We start from the raw sequence: 16,212 nt of genomic DNA on the forward strand, positions 1-16,212 counted from the left end.
TTCTAGTGACAGTCTTTAGCGGCATGGTTTAGCAATGGGATGGCTGGAATTGAGAAAAAGCGTTCGTTACCATATACCCAATAGATTTGGACGAAAAGCAGCGCATAGCGTTTGAATATTACACATAGCTTAATAATCAACATCGATATTATCATCATATCTCACCTCCATTTAACATTTCTAGCACCTCACGGTGCAACAACCTCCTGCATGGCGCTGCTGCCCTGCTTCTCCTGCCCCTTTTAGCCAAGCGCCAAAAGTAGCCTAGGCATAGGTTAAGGACCTGCCTGACTTAAGCGACGACAACCAACCAGTCCCCTTCCTCCTTTCTCTCTCGTGCTTTTTCATCTCCGGCCTCCCTCTTAAGGCGTCATGCAGGGTGCCAATCATCCCTCGCTTTTGGCAGTTGCGCCAGGTCGGTGCGGTCCGGCAGATGACGAGGGGGCCCGCTGCGATAAACAGACGCCTGTCATGCGTGCACCTGCTGCTCGAGAAACACAAGGCAGAGACATGAGCTAGATTGCATGGGGAATGCAGGTACAGCTGATTGTCCTCCATATGCGCCATATATATCTGCGCTCTCAATCATGATAAGAAGGTAGGAGTGCCTTGCATCTGGATATTCCAAGTCTTACTTGCTGCATTTGCTGTCCTTTACCCTTCACTATGCTTGTACCATCCGCTGCTGCGCTTTCTCTTCTTGCGATCCCCGTTGCTCATGGCTGGGGCACCCTCGGCCACGCCACCGTGGGCGCAATAGCAGATCACTACCTCACAGCGCAAGCAAAGAGCTGGGTCTCGACCAAACTTGATGGCGCTACTATGGCATCAGTCGCATCGTGGGCGGACACCTATCGATACACTACGGCAGGGAGATTCAGTGCGCCATACCAGTATGTCCTTTCGCCTCTGCTTCAGAACTTTCAGAAATTTAATGACGTCCTTCAAACAGCTTCATCGACGCTGAAGACTCTCCACCGTCCGCCTGCTCCGTCAATCTGAATCGCGACTGTGGCGCTGGTGGCTGCGTCGTCTCCGCCATAGCCAACTACACTCAGCGGGTGCAGGACGGCCGATTGACCCATGAAAACTCAAAAGAGGCCCTCGAGTTCCTAATCCACTTCATCGGCGACGTGACGCAGCCGCTCCACGACGAAGCCGAACAAGTAGGCGGGAACGACATCCCCGTCACTTGGGACGGGGCAACCACAAACCTGCACGCTTGCTGGGATACGCAGATGCTCGAGAAAGCGGCAGGCGGCGGCAACACCTCGGCCACGCTCTCCAGCTTCTCTGCCACATTGATCGGGCGGATCGATAGCGGGAGTTATAGCGGGCAGAAAGCGAGCTGGTTGAGCTGTAGCAATATTAAGACGGCGAGCGCGTGCGCGCTGGCGTGGGCGCAGGACGCGAATGCGTTTAATTGCCAATATGTGCTGAAGACGGATGAGAATGGGAAGGAGCTGGATGGGACTTATTACACGGGTGCGGAGCCGATCATTGAGATTCAGATTGCAAAGGCGGGGTATAGATTGGGGGATTGGATCAATAAGATGGCGGCGGCGAATCCGTGAGGGAGGGATAGTAGGATGAATTTATAGGATCAATCTGCATAAATGCCTTATTGGTTGAGACGTCGGCACATTTTGAAGAAGAAAATCGAACTACCTTTACATACCTTATTATGCTCCAATAATCCTTCCCTTCATGCTTCTTTATTGAAAAGGCATCTCTTCTACTTTCCTTTACTTTCACCGCCGTTTCCTGTTCTGCTAATTTTCCCAAGTAGCCTCTTGCGACAATTGTATTAAATGAAAATAACGTGGGAATAACTTGAGGAAAAGAAATTAGACTTCTTTAAAGAATTCGTTATATGCTAGTAACCTTCTCTAATACATTTATTTACTGAACAAGCTGTCACACTTATTTGCCTTACTCTCATTGCCTTCCGCCAAGCTTATCTCCTCCTGGAGATACCTCCTCAGCTCCCGGCGAAGAATCCACCATACCTCAGGAATTTATCCTGTTGTTCTCTTAAGTCTGCCCATTCCCTGAGCTTAAGTTCTTCATCCTCTTCATTGCTCTGCTCGGTGGCGCCAACCGTCTTCTCAAGCCTTCCAAGAATAGCAACAAAGGTGCTGAGATACTCCCCCGTCTCCAGGGGAAGGTTGATCTTGCTCGTTCGAGGACAATCAATCAGCGTAGTTGCAATTGATCGCACCTTTGAGATGAGCGATGCGCCGTTTGGCTCCATGTAAATCTGCCTAATATTAGAGAGCATTTGAAGTAGAGATGCTATAATCTCGGAGTGTTCATTTGACATCGCGTTGTCGGCGTCGCGTGCTGCGTTCAAATCCTGCTCCGAAGGAGCAACGCCGTTTGGAGAAGTCGGCGACGGCTGGTGAGAGGTCGTTCGTTGATAGGCGTCACTGAGGTTGAAGTACTTTTCTACGAGGTAGGACCGCGTACCGAGCTGGGTCGCATGGATGTTGGCTTTCTGTATCTCGTGTTGCATCTTCAATCGATCTTCCAGGGTATTCGTGCTCATAGAGCCATGGGTAACTGTGACATCGTTTTCAGACACCTTGTTTGACTGTGAGTCTCCGCGATTAAGGGCGAATATCGATGGCAAACTATCAACGAGACGCTTGACGTTATCGAGACTTTGTTTCAGGTCCTCACTTTGTCGTTTCCAATCAATCATCTCGTCTACGCCATAATTGAGCTCCATTCGAGCAACAGATTCGAAGGATGAAAATATCCTTGTATTGATATTGAAACCTACCAGTTCTGACATGTGATCGTCAGAAGGTTGAATGATATGTGTGGTCGTTAAATACGCATCGTCGATTTCTGTGGGAAGCGGAGGGTAAGGGTCGCATTTTGTGGCAGGTGGAACGCTCAACTCGAAAGGCGATACGCCCATTTGATGCAACGTTTTGATTGTCACAAACAAGATCCAAAATACCCTTTTTTCAAGTTCCTGAACAATGAGATCCGTATCAATTACGTTGCTGCCCCCGTTTGCGACTCCCACTGCTTGTGATGCAGCATTGGCATGATCTCTTACGTAACTCACTTTGTGTAAGCCCAAGGAGGTAGAAATTCCCAAGCATTCTTTGAAGTAGAGTAATGCCGGTTGCCGTTGAAAGGTATAAACATATGTAATTCCCTGCAAGTAGCTGATAATGGCATCGTGTACGGTGTATGAGCGGTTGTAGGTCGCTGGGCCATGTGCTTCTATTGCCACATTTCGGCACCTCTCTATCAAGCTCATAGAATTTGGGAAGAGGTGCTCCAGGCTATGATATCTGAAATGCTGCCGAGGTCGACGTGGAAAGCTTGCTGTCAGACAACCAATCATTGAAGCCATCAATGCCAGAAAAGTCGAGCTTTTGACATCTTGACGATCATGCAGAGCTTGTCGGAAGGAGGGCTCATGTGGAACCGGAATTAGGGGGTGTATAAAGGTAAAGTAGTCGTCAATGAGAGGTTGCAACACAGTCCAGGGGCAGATTGCTTCTGCTGAAAGGACCGCAATTGGTTGTTGTGCGAATGAGGCCAAGGTCTGAGCGGCATGCGCCGCATGATTAGGAGATGAAGGAGGGTCAGAATCTTGTCGCTGTTTCTTGATAGATGCCGCGAGTCGATTTGGAGGACCTCGTCGTTTGGCAGGCCTTTCAAACGTACATGGTATTTCTAGACTGATGCAGGCTTTGCAAGGAGGGCCAGACTCGTCGCACTTAATAAAAGTCATTTCAAATGTGCTATTCGCGCAGAGGAACGCAGTTTGAGTAGGACGCCCCTTCAGAGGTCGTCGATTTCACGTGACGTTCACATAGAAATACATAGCTCACCTTAACCTTTCGAATTGAACAATTATCACATGCCTTCCTCAATCTGATAGTGTTTTTGTTGCTTTCGCCGTTATTCTGCAACGCCTTCGCGCCTGTTTTGGCCGATGACGGCTGGTGGTGGTGTGAGTTTGGGTCATGGTCAGGATAAAAGCCTGCTGGTATGGGGCCTCTTTGAAGATTATGATGTTGCTGGTCGGCAAAGTGATGGAGGAAAGACGGCGGAGGTTGTTGCTGCTGATGGTAAGACTGTGAGTGTGAAGCCATCTTGAGAGGCGCGATTCCGAATCTGTGACCGCTTTGCGCTCTTACTAGCTCGAGCGGGTCGAGGGTGCGCTAAGCCCATTAACGCTTAGCGTTCTTACGAGACAATAAATACCATACCTGCTGCACATTGCGCTGTATAATCTCAATTTGGCCATCCTCTACGGATGAATACGAGATCCGGAGACAGAAGGGCACAGTCTCATTGAGCTGCTTTAGGTACCTTGAACATCCAACCCATAGGCATGTTAGCGCTACGCTTAAGGTGAGAACCGAGGCCACTTTGAGCTAGAGTCCATGCTACACCACCAAGACCCCTCAATATGCAATGCTTCGTGTCAGTATTCATCATTCAAGCCGAGCTACTCTAAAACTGCCTTTGATCACTTGTGGCCGTGAATGATTACGAATTTTGTTGGGGAAAAAGAGAGGTTCATGTTAGAACAAATGCTGCGCATAAGTCTGGCCACAGGACCGTCTGATCCATATGACCATATATAGTGCGCCAGTCTAGCTTACATTTCGAATTGATCGATCGCACAGCTATGGATATCAGCGGATTAGTCGTTACAAGTGTTGCTATTTGTTTTGAAATCACGTCAACTTTGTACAAGTACGGAAAGGAAGTCAAAGGAGCAAGGCGAGATATCCAAAATCTAAGCAATGAGCTTTTTGCCCTCGTCGGCGCTCTAGAGCACTACAAATCACGACTAGAGCGTCAAGCTACAGATGCAGCAGAGCGCTCTGCGCCTCCTGCATACTCCGCGACCCAGTCCACTGATCGGAACTCGGAAGATGTTGCTGCAATTAAAGACTCGAGCTCAGGGAGTGTCGCCTCGGTACTGGAACAGACAATTGACTTCCTGCGTGAACTGCAGCGGAGCCTAGCTGTGCCAACTACCCGCTTCAAAAGAGTGACACAAGTCATGGCTTGGCCATTAAAGGAAGGTCAGGTTCAGACGCATTTGAATCGTTTAGAACGGGTGAAAACGTTCTTCATCTTGTCTTTGGTTACAGATGAGGTTGATCAATCAAGGGAGATGGCTAATGAAATTATGTCTTTGCGCACCATGCTGCACGATGTGACTCTCAAACAACAGGCGCGGGAAGCGTGTAGGTCCATATGCATCCCATATATAGATGAGGTTGACGATAATAGCCAAGGAGTACCAAGCAATGGTCAAGTGGCTTTGTCCCGTCGATCCCCGTGTGACTCGAAGAGCGGTTGAGAAACAGCGAATGGCTGGCACGGGCACATGGTTCACGAAAAGTGAACCATTTCAAAGTCAGACAGCCCTCAACGAGAGCTCTTGCTTCTGGCTGAATGGCATAAGTAAGTCAAGGGAGTTTTCGCTAAGAGATTTGATTCATTGAAGCCCTCGTCTTCTCGAAGCAGGCTGACGAACGTTTTCGAATAAGCCGGAGCAGGCAAAACTACGCTTATGTGAGCGAGCAGCACTTGAACGACCAAGAAGTCTGTGTGGCTAAAACAAGACAGTACAACAGCGATCGGCGAAATAGAAAACCGAATTCAGATGCACCAGCAACTTGCATACTTCTACTGCTCTTTCAGCAATGACGAATCTCTCCATACAGAGCATATACTAGGTTCAATCTTGGCGCAGTTGTGTGATGAACACGACCAGGCTTACTATGCATTGAGGCAGAAATTCGCATCGTTGGCGAAGGAAGCTACGTCCAAAGCAATACCAAAATTAGATATCGATACTTTAGTGACTTTACTCATACAACATGTTAAGAGTCGTGGACGTGTATACCTCGTCATAGACGGTATCAATGAATGCATTGATCCACATGAGGTCCTCTACTGCCTAGAGAAGATCCTGACGGCAGGCGCTGTGGTACAGCTTGTGGTTTCGAGTATCAATGAAAGAAGTGTCGACAAGTGCATTGATCAAATGCCAAGTTGCTTCAATTACACCATATCGCCGAGCACTATAAGCAACGATGTCGAATTGCTTGTCAAACATGCAGTGGAAGCTAATTCAAGATTGAAGGAGCTGCCACAAAGCGTGAAATTAGACGTAATAAGTAAATTGACAGATGGAGCCAAGGGAATGTAAGTAGGCGAAGCGTAGAAGTGATTTAGCTGATGGTAATAGGTTTCGCTGGGTGCAATGTCAACTCGACATACTGTCCAGACTTCGAACGCCCGGTGCTGTTCAGAAAGCATTGGCAGCCCTCCCACCAACATTGGACAAAACATACGAGACACTGCTCGAGCGAGTTGATGGCGAAGAAGACAAAGCCTTGACAAGACAGATTCTGGAAGTGGTAGCGTTCAGCTTACGGCCTCTGAGATTGAGAGAAGTTTGTATGATGCTTCAAATCACTCCCGGCTTGACTAGATTGGACGAAAGCAAGTGCTTAACTCACCCAAAAGACATCTTGGATATTTGTGGCAGCTTATTGAAATATAATGAAAAAAATGACGTGGTCTCACTAGCACACCACTCGGTGTACGTATACCTGACGTCGAGTCCTCGGAACAACGCCTCATTTTACAAGCTGAATGAGCAAGAAGCGCATCGTAATCTCACCTTGATTTGCGTAACTTACCTTTCATTTGACGAATTCGCTGGAGAGCGAGAGAATAAATCGGGCGACGACGAGGTCCTCTATGAGAAATACCCGCTTCTTATGTATGCCACAGACTACTGGGCACCACACATGAAAAGAGTCCGAGATACTCCGGAGCCATTGTGGGGCACTCTTCGCCGCTTTCTTTTGAGTGGAGAAGACGGCCGGCAAAATTTTGTCAACTGGGTACAATTATTGATTCCAGAATCCTCAAATGCCAAGACTACGCCCCCACTGTACTATGCTTCGTCATATGGCCTTACTGCCGTCGTGAAGTTTCTTCTAAAGCTCGGGGCGGATACGGAAGTTCACGCAGGACGAGGAGGAGCGACTCCTATCAACATCGCGGCATACCGTGGGCGGCTAGATGTCGTAAAACTGCTTCTCGAGCATAATGCAGACCCACGCAAGAGAGACAAATTGTGCGATCTTGATGCTGTCCAGTGGGCCAATTATCAAGGCTGTAGGGACGTGGCTGACTACTTTCGACAACAAGGGTACGGCTTTAAAGAGGTCAAGTATTAGCAGAACTCGCGTGGGCCTCCTCTTCTTGACCTTGGAGCTGAGAGCCAGGCGGGCCCGCCTGGATCATGGAAAGAGGCTGGATTGACACGATTGACAGCAGGCCAAACTCAGCTGAACATGGGAGATCGTGGCCAGGTTCTCAATGTTGGAAAGGCTTTGATTGGTCTTGGTATCAAGTCGCCGTAACCTGTAGCTTGTAATTCCCAGGACTGGATCAATCGGCTGACAGCTGTGGCTTCGTCACACGTGCCACGAGGAGGCCCATGGATGGCTTCCAGACCTACTAGTCGGTGGAAAGACGCTAAAGGGCCAAAACATCGGGAATCTGCACTCGGACCCTTTCCAACGTATGGTACCTGATCGCCTGTACGTGCATAATGCGGGGGAGCGCACATGCGCTAGCGCTATATAGTCGCGAGCAATTGGAGATATACGAATACACACCACGCTGCAGGGAAGAACTCATGGCAAGATCATGACGACATCCTTCTCACATACGGTCAAAGCAAAGGATCCAGGAGAGAAGGAGCAGGGGCTTTGAATCCGAGGAAGATCCAGAGTAATAATGACAACATCCAGTCCCAAGGTCACGTCTTCGTGCCCTGAAGAAGCTAAGGATATTCCATTACCCCCAGCAAATACCCGAGTGGCGGGCATAAAATCCATAGGGCAATCTATTACCCCCAGAAAACACTGTCCGAAGCCAAAGCCGCATCCAAGCGAAGGGAACGAATGGTAGCCAAGAAAGGCTGATGGCCAGAGGCAACGCTCCGACTGGACAGCATCAATTTTCTTACGTGAGGTGTCCGTCGCATCTCCGCCAAGCAAAAGCAGCGTCACAGTCTCAGGCGTAAGCCACGACGACTATCCCATTTACGGGGCACCACAGGCCTGACCTGGTGGGCAAGCCACAGCGCTGCTTTATCATCTTGTTAGTCAGAGCCCTGCCGTTAACTGCAAAGTGCGTCGGCTGCGCCTGGGGCCATAAGCAACACAACTGAAAGTCACAGCGTCAGCGTGACCAGGTGACTGCAAACCGAAGTTTTATTGCCCGCTCCACTGGCTGTCTTTCCAGTTAACGGCATAGTCTTGTGTGACACCATGCGACCGGAGGCGTGCGTGACCATGCCCAGCCAAGGGCGTCGAGGCCTATATAAAGCCTCTTTCGTCCTACCAAAAATATGTTTGATTATTCACAGAGAGCCACCTTGATTATACAGACCAATTGTTAATTCTGCTTCACCGTCTTCACCGGTGACTCACATAGTCAATTCTAGATAATCCCACTCTCGACTATAAGGACACTCCATTGAATCCATCGAAGAGACTCAATCCATCCCATCTCACAGTCCTCGATCATATCAATACAACACACAAACACACTTTCTACCACTACCACAACAATGACCTCCCGCTACACTCTCCACGAACCCTTCCCCACCTACTCCTCCAAGACCTCCATGCCCTTCGGCCGCGGCGGCGCCGGCAACCAAGTCTCCCCAGAGAAGCGCAACAAGCTCCCACCATCCACCATCACAGCCACCCAACACTCCCACCAAGGCCCCAATTACTCCACCGGCCGAGGCGGCGCGGGCAACATGCACAGCTCAGGCGAAGACCGAGCTATGTTTCACTTCGACGAAGAACTCGAGCGCGAGAGGCGGCTGAACAAGAACCCCGCGCCCGTGTACCATGTTGGTCGGGGAGGCGGCGGCAATGTTGTTGATAAGAGACGCGGAAGTGAGGCGAGCGAGGCATCGGGCAAGAGCTCTGCGAGAGGCAGCTTGGACTTCCTCAAGGGATTGGGGAAGAAGTTGTAGATGGGCATGTTTGTGATCTGTTTATCTTGCATGGGAGGTTAAAAGTCAGATTTTTGTAATATTGCTGATGCTGCGAATTGAGCGTGCTGGCCATGTTGTTATTAATTGTTGGGTCTCATGGATCATCAGAAGGCTTCACAGTCATGTATATAGTGCATAAAACTTATTGGACCTCATCAAATTATCATCATTCATCGCTTCTTATGTACAGTCCCCGCCACAAGGTTCAATTACGCCGGGAACGCAGCCCCATCACCCCTGGGATCACTGCCCGCGGACGAAATATATCTTCCATCCTCTATATGACACCTAATGACCTGGCCCCTTCCAAATAATCCCCTTTTGTACCCACTCACAAATTCGACTTTATGTCCAAGCGCTCTCAATTCTTCCCCCACTTTCGCATCGATCCCCTCCTCCAAATACACCACATCTAGCACCTTGCCCATCTCCGGCGTGCCCGCCCCAATACAAACCCTGGGCGCATCCAGCGCATTCTGCGGATTATGTTTGAACGCCAACATATTCAGCAGTACCTGCACATGTCCCTGGGGCTGCATGAAGCCCCCCATGACCCCGTACACGCTATGCAGACTGCCATCATCCGGATTTGTAATTATAGCTGGGATGATCGTATGATACGGTCTCTTTCGCGGACCGAAAGCATTCGGGTGATCAGCATCGAGGCTGAAATTCGCGCCGCGGTTTTGCAATGTGAAACCACAGCCTTTGGGGACGATGCAGGTGCCGAAACCGCCGTAGTTGCTGTTGATGAAGGAGCAGCCGTTGCCGTCGCGGTCTGTGACGGCGAAGTAGACGGTGTCGCTTTGTTGGTGGGCGGGGCTGCCGTGGGAGAGGATATCTGAGGCTTTTTTGGGGTTGAAAAGTTTGGCGCGCTCGGCGAGGTAGGGACGGGAGATGAGGGAGGCGGTGGGCACTTTCACGACGTTGGGGTCGGTCACGAACCATGTCCCGTCTGCGAAGGCGATGCGCAAGGCTTCGATCACGGCGTGTAGGTATATGGAGGAGTTGTGGTCCTTTTCGGTGAAGGTTGGGATTTGATTGGTGTTTTCGAGTTCTTCGAGGATGCCAAGGGCCATAAGAGCGACTATGCCTTGGCCGTTTGGTGGGTGCTCCCATACGTCAACACCGTGTTCGTGGGCGGTCTGGGCAGGCTCGCCATCTATGCCTTGGCTCCTGACTGAACCTATGGCTTGACCGTTGAATCTTAAGGATATTGCTTCTGTGGGCTCGCTACCCTCGTCTAAGTGGAATTTGAGATCTTCTGATGCGAGATGTCCACCTAGATCTTGCACAACTTTTACTAACGCGTCGGCCACATCGCCTGTATAGAACCCTTCCTTCCCATGCTTGGCTAGTAGACGAAAAGTGTTCGCCAATGTTGGGTTCGTGAAGAGTTCGCCCGGGTTCGGTGCTCTTTTGCCATCTGGTGCCTTAGGATCTGTCTTGAGCATCTCTCCAAAGTTTGGAGAAGCGTGGCGGATTTCATTTTCGCTGCTTCGCCACTAGAGCTGTAAGTGAATCCCCATCACTGAATGCAGCAATAGACTTACGAATACCGAGGAGAGCTCCGACACAGGGTAGCCATCCTCTGCGAACCCAATCGCAGGTGCCAGAATCTCCCCTAGTGAAAGCTTCCCACTGCCAAAGCTCTCAACTGTATCAGCCCATCCAGCAGCTGCGCCAGGCGTAGTCACTGCATGTACACTTGACATCGGTATGCTTCCTTTTTTCCCGTCACCCAAACCAAGGTCTTTTCTCACTTGCTTCAATGATGCAGACGCGGCTGCTCTGCCAGATCCATTTAAAGACTCTACCCTCTTTGTTTTCACATCGTAAAACAGACAGAACATATCACCACCAATGCCTGTAGAGGACGGCTCTGTCACATTGAGGGCGGCTGCAACAGCGACTGCCGCATCTGCAGCATTGCCTCCAGCATGTAGAATTCGTTGACCTGCTTGTGCAGCCAAGGGCTGTGTACAAGCCACAATACCGTTGGCGCTATGGACAACACTTCTTCGACTCGGGAATGATAGAAACTCAGGATCTGAGGCAGGGTAGATAGCAGACGCGTTCAGAGGCATATTGCAGGGCGCGGCAATGATAGACAAGAACAGAGAATTGGAGAATCGGATACAATTGGTAGATCATATGTGTGGCATCTAGTCCACACTATCTCCCAAAAGGCAGGAATTTGGGAACGGCAGATGATATAGCGCGGATCGTCAATGAAATCATTTCAAAGGATGGTAGATCTGTCTTCTGCGTGTGCCGTAGAGAAGGTCGAATACATCGACCAGCTAGATGAGAGCTCAGAAGACAAAAGTGAGGCTTTGGGGCGAGGAGGTTTGCGTATGAGAAGTGTGCAAAGAGACGTAGGAGTAGGGTGAAATCTACGAGTACATATAGTACTAGGTGATAAAATTTCGGACACCCCTCTTTTTACACCAAAACCCTACCTTTTCTTAGGGACCACAACTCTTCCCCTTAAGCAATCAAAGTTTCCCAAGTTCTATATGCGAAAGTTTTTTGTATTTACTATTAGATTCCTATATGACTTCTCTTTTAAAAATGCTTTAAATAATGGAGAAGATTGGCTCGAAGTTGAAATATAGATTTTCTCGCTTAAAATTCAGTACCAAATTTCAAACTTAATGTTAGACTACTTTTAAAGCTTACATCTAGTACAAAAGTATTTGAAAAGTCACATCTGTATTAATTAATCAGTTGCCGGTTAGATCTGAAATTCTTAGCCAAAACCTAGGTATTAAAATGAAATCTATGCGTATCTGAAAAGTATCACTTTTGGTGTAAAACGGCGGGTGTCCGAAATTTAAATGGCGTAACTGTACGAGCTCTCCGCCAACCTGTAGCGCAAAAAGAGTGCGCAGCGTCCATACTATCTGCATATAAGTAAAACCGTCCGCCCCGGGTGAACTCAGTCTGTAAACATTTTATTATTCTACAGAGTAATAAGATTTCTATAATCTCATTGCGTTAGCGAACGATATGTCCGCTGGACACCGTTGTGGTAATTAACTCCTGCACAAATACGGTCTTTTGAAGTTGGCAGATCGTGTCTATGATGCCACCTGCATCGGCATCAAGCATTACGGAGGTTAAGTACTATGTCTTGTGTCATCTTCAGCTTTCAAGTACAAGTTCATATTACTTCTCGAATGAATCCTGAGCGACGCTGTTTTTTGTTCTGCGCCAAGACTCTTCTTCCCTTTTCAATTTCGCCTCTACCCCTCAAAGGACCAAAAGCAACCCAGAGGCACAGTAAACAATGGTGCAGGTAGCCGAACGCTGGGCGCAGAGGCTCAACATCTCTCCTTACTTCCGGGTCAGCCTCACGCCCTAGCTTTTGTGTATCCTGTTGCAGACTGAGCATTGACTTTTCCTACGTTGCCTTTGATCTGACCTGAAGAATGTCGTGTGATACTGTAATCACCAAGGAATGCCCAGGCCTGCGCAGGAAATACAGTCGCTGTTTCAATTTCAAGCTTGGCTTCGAGGTTTAGCTCGAAGCGATTGACCATATCTGTGCCACATCCCTGTGCCAGAATGTTCGTCATAGGCTCATAGCAGCTCGTGGAGCACCAGGAAACGACCTGCCAGATGACCAGGCTCACTATCGCCATGTCTTGCGTTGCGTTTCGACTTTCACCTCCACATCCACAGGTTGGGTACGACATTCAGTATCGGAAATGGCGCTTCAATCCTTGAGCCTACAGCATTCTGAGCAGTTGGCGCCTTTGCTCATCACTGTTTTCTCCCTAATCTTGGCGACTGCAGCAGTCGTGCTCCGCGTGCTTGCTCACCGCATCAAGAATGCAAGGCTTGGTCTGGATGATTATACTATATTCCTCGCCTTGGTCAGTCTGGGATGAAGTCATCTTACTTGAGATCAAGTGGTGGATGCTGATATATGGCAGTTCCTCGCCTGGGTGAGCTTCATATGCCTTATCATCGGTAAGTATAAAGAAAGAAAGATTGGTTTCCACCTGCTAAGAGAACACAGCAATAGCATACGGCGGGCTTGGACTTCATTTGTCGGATCTTGATCCGCGCCGAGCAGTAATTCTCTTGAAGGCATGCTTTTCGCAATTTGCCTGCGTCACTTATCTGACTTGTTGACAGCTTCGAATGCCAATCTTCATATTGTGGCAGTGTGCGCTCTGCCTTGTCAAAGTATCACTCTTCATCCTGTACATTCGAATCTTTGGTGTTAAATCGAAACAAGTCAAAGGATCACAAATGAGACCTTTCCAGATGATCGCCTGCCTAGGTATATCGGTCGTGGCTGCCCTTTTCGTAGCCGTGATCTTCGAAGAGACACTGCTTTGCAGACCTATATCTCTCAATTGGGACACAACTCCTACGGGAGGCACTTGCGGCGACGGTGATGCTGCATACGTCGCTACTGGAGTAGTCAATGTCCTTACGGATGTCCTTGTGATCTGTTTGCCAGTTCCCCAGATATGGAAGCTCCAGATGCCAGTACGGACAAAAGTCGTGCTTTCAATCCTGTTCAGCTTTGGTCTCATGCAAGTTACCGCAGGTGCGTCAAAGGGGCCTGTGACAATGCTTACGTCTTACAGAATCTGTGTCATCACTATTGTCCGCCTCTCATCGAAAACAATGTTCTACTGGACCGCCGCCGATCCCACTTTCACAATCTGGAAGATCATGATCTGGTCGCAACTTGAACCTAATATTGCCATTGTTTGTGCGTGTGTGCCTCTCTTGCGGCCAATCTTTGGCAACTACTTCGGAAGCCATCGAAGCAGAGGTTACAGCGGCAGCAAACAACTTTCTGGCACTGACCGGTCTGGGAAGGGCATTCGCATGGATACGCCTACAAGGACCTACGAAGGTCAAGGATTCGGTGGGTACACAAATGCGCGCTTGAATGTTGGAGGCGCCCATCCTCATGGAAGGGATTACTCGCATGCTACGCTAGGGGGGACAAAGGGGTATAATGCGAGCAGAGGCGTGCCTGGTGGACTTGGAAATACGCGGGATCATAGCGCATGCGATCTTGAAAAGGCTCGAAATGAGGATTGTACGGTAGAGAAGACTTTTTGGTAGCGCTTGATGCTTGTTTGCAGAGGCTTGCTCTCCCCAGATTTCATAGCAATATACCCTACTTGATCGAATTTTCACACGCAGCTGAAACACAAGTATATTCTCATCGCTGTGTCTGCCTTCCCCTCCATTTCAATTGCATAGCAGAGTCTGTATACCTCTGGGTGCACTAGCAGCATCTTGCTAATATTTTAACATCATGCATCGTCCTGTGACACTGTGTCTTTAAAGGCAGGCCATTTGTTCTGAGACTCTGCACTTAGACCCAGTGACCCTCGCGCTTTGGCAGCGGTACGGTATGGCAACATTAATCCCTTGGACGGATGCAGATACGAATGCAAGATCACATTCGATATAAGTCAGTATCCTTCAACGACGAAGGCAAGAGCAGGCTTTCCATGTTGGAGGAAAGAGCTGTTGCCGTCTCCGCACTCATCCGACACCCTCCGAAGTGCTTGGCTGAGGAGTTTCTTCCCTTTTAGATAGGCATATCAATTGAACTTGGTGTGGATAATTTCCGGATTCTCATGCCAATCTTCTTGATTGACCCACATCTAGCAAAGCGATCAGCACACCCCTGTGGATTTGTCTTGCAAGTATTACCTTTCGAAATGTGCTCAAGCCAGCTAGGATACTGCCGCCAATCCACGTACTATACTTCTCTCTCTGGTGGGGCAAAGATCTTGATTCGCATATCCTTCACAGCTAGACGCTGTAGTTCGTGAAGTAAACGGTCTCCAAAACCCTTTGTTAGTGTTGAGCCTCCAGAAAGCACAATATTCCCGAACAGTGATTTTCGCAAATCCATGTCTGTTCGCTTAATGGAGTCGACCACAATCTGGTGAACCCCCGGATACTCTGATCCAATGATTTCAGGGTCGAATAATATTTCAGGAGCCCGCCATCGTTCTGGTCCTATCTATAGCGTTGTCAGCGCAAATGCGTAGAAGTCTTGAATCCTGGTGCTTACCTTCAATTTTTGCCCATCCGGCAGAGTATACTCTACTGTCGACTTGCCTTCTCCTTTGATATTGGCTGATTGCAACCACTCTTTCTCTTCTTTCTTAGGGTCCTGAGCCACGTATCCCACTTTCTCTTTCATCATTCTGACGACTTCTTTCTCTGCCGAAGTGTTGAATACGTATCCGCTCTTTCTCAAGAGAAGTTGTAAGTACTCTGTAACATCCCTTCCAGCTATGTCAATCCTGCGGATAGAGCTGGGCATAGCAAAGCCTTCGTAGACAGGTACCGCATGAGAGACGCCATCACCTGCGTCTAAAACAATGCCAGTAGTGCGGCCAGAAGCGTACAAAGATAGCACCGCTTGTATAGACGTGTAAAGCGCCGGGACATTAAACGTCTCAAAGAGAATCTGCGCTGCAGTATCGCGATTCGCTCGGGGGTTTAACGGTGGTTCGGTCAACAGACATGGATGCTATCGTAGTAGAATCTGCATTAGCTCTCTCTTCAAGATCTTACAACAATACTATATTCGGCATAGAGAGCTGTTGGTTTCACCTCTTCGCTCATGACCTTCAACTCCTCTTGATAGACGAATGACCATATTCGCTCCATATCATCCCAATCCGTCACGATTCCATGCTCAAGGGGGTAGCGTATTTTCAGCAAGCCTCGTAGCTCCTGAGCTCTCTGACCAATGAACACATCGCCCTCTAATGCTCCTGCAAGCACTCTGAGATGTTTCGGTCGACCCACGAAAGAGGGGAAATAGCACTTGGGAGCGTCTTCGCCCGCAAACCCAGCACGAATAGTGCCAGAGCCATTGTCAAGAACGATTGGAGCATTGTGTAGGGTTTCTGTCATATTGTCGGAGATCGAAACATCCACACCAATTGAAATACTCTCAGATACTAAGAAAGTATCTGCGCATACTTAGGACTCCTACTTAACGTGATCTACACAATTTCAGGTCGCGATTCACGATTCATGAGTGAAAGCACCAACGCTACCCGGCACTTGAGACCGCATTGACATGGGTTTGTGAACTTTAGAGCATCACAAGACTTGGGCGA

The 16,212-nt window shown here is 48.9% G+C and overlaps 7 protein-coding genes across 7 annotated transcripts; 4 read left to right on the plus strand and 3 right to left on the minus strand.

Annotated features, from left to right (window-relative positions):
* Window positions 1–666: 666 nt before the first annotated feature.
* On the plus strand, window positions 667–1,574 carry KY384_006107 (uncharacterized protein; the record flags this gene model as incomplete). Its single annotated transcript, XM_044814603.1, has 2 exons — window positions 667–893; window positions 953–1,574. 2 exons carry the CDS (start codon window positions 667–669, stop codon window positions 1,572–1,574), a joined length of 849 nt encoding a protein of 282 aa, XP_044668753.1.
* Window positions 1,575–1,981: 407 nt separating this feature from the next.
* On the minus strand, window positions 1,982–4,121 carry KY384_006108 (uncharacterized protein; the record flags this gene model as incomplete). The annotated part of the gene is made up of 2 exons (XM_044814604.1): window positions 1,982–3,742; window positions 3,858–4,121. The coding sequence occupies 2 exons, from the start codon at window positions 4,119–4,121 to the stop codon at window positions 1,982–1,984; spliced, it is 2,025 nt and encodes a 674-aa protein (XP_044668754.1).
* A 542-nt stretch (window positions 4,122–4,663) lies between these two features.
* On the plus strand, window positions 4,664–7,244 carry KY384_006109 (uncharacterized protein; the record flags this gene model as incomplete). The annotated part of the gene is made up of 4 exons (XM_044814605.1): window positions 4,664–5,231; window positions 5,278–5,451; window positions 5,625–6,198; window positions 6,242–7,244. The coding sequence occupies 4 exons, from the start codon at window positions 4,664–4,666 to the stop codon at window positions 7,242–7,244; spliced, it is 2,319 nt and encodes a 772-aa protein (XP_044668755.1).
* Window positions 7,245–8,647: 1,403 nt separating this feature from the next.
* Window positions 8,648–9,064, plus strand: KY384_006110 (uncharacterized protein; the record flags this gene model as incomplete). Its single annotated transcript, XM_044814606.1, has 1 exon — window positions 8,648–9,064. One exon carries the CDS (start codon window positions 8,648–8,650, stop codon window positions 9,062–9,064), a length of 417 nt encoding a protein of 138 aa, XP_044668756.1.
* A 230-nt stretch (window positions 9,065–9,294) lies between these two features.
* Window positions 9,295–11,172, minus strand: KY384_006111 (uncharacterized protein; the record flags this gene model as incomplete). The annotated part of the gene is made up of 2 exons (XM_044814607.1): window positions 9,295–10,590; window positions 10,639–11,172. The coding sequence occupies 2 exons, from the start codon at window positions 11,170–11,172 to the stop codon at window positions 9,295–9,297; spliced, it is 1,830 nt and encodes a 609-aa protein (XP_044668757.1).
* Window positions 11,173–13,363: 2,191 nt separating this feature from the next.
* On the plus strand, window positions 13,364–14,182 carry KY384_006112 (uncharacterized protein; the record flags this gene model as incomplete). Its single annotated transcript, XM_044814608.1, has 1 exon — window positions 13,364–14,182. The coding sequence occupies one exon, from the start codon at window positions 13,364–13,366 to the stop codon at window positions 14,180–14,182; it is 819 nt and encodes a 272-aa protein (XP_044668758.1).
* A 488-nt stretch (window positions 14,183–14,670) lies between these two features.
* On the minus strand, window positions 14,671–16,168 carry RO4 (Actin-like protein; the record flags this gene model as incomplete). Its single annotated transcript, XM_044814609.1, has 6 exons — window positions 14,671–14,733; window positions 14,783–14,836; window positions 14,883–15,098; window positions 15,150–15,614; window positions 15,698–16,062; window positions 16,150–16,168. 6 exons carry the CDS (start codon window positions 16,166–16,168, stop codon window positions 14,671–14,673), a joined length of 1,182 nt encoding a protein of 393 aa, XP_044668759.1.
* Window positions 16,169–16,212: the final 44 nt, after the last annotated feature.

This window comes from Bacidia gigantensis (assembly GCF_019456465.1).
Source record: "Bacidia gigantensis strain McMullin 20006 chromosome Unknown contig_246, whole genome shotgun sequence".
Classification (NCBI taxonomy): Eukaryota; Fungi; Ascomycota; class Lecanoromycetes; order Lecanorales; family Ramalinaceae; genus Bacidia; species Bacidia gigantensis.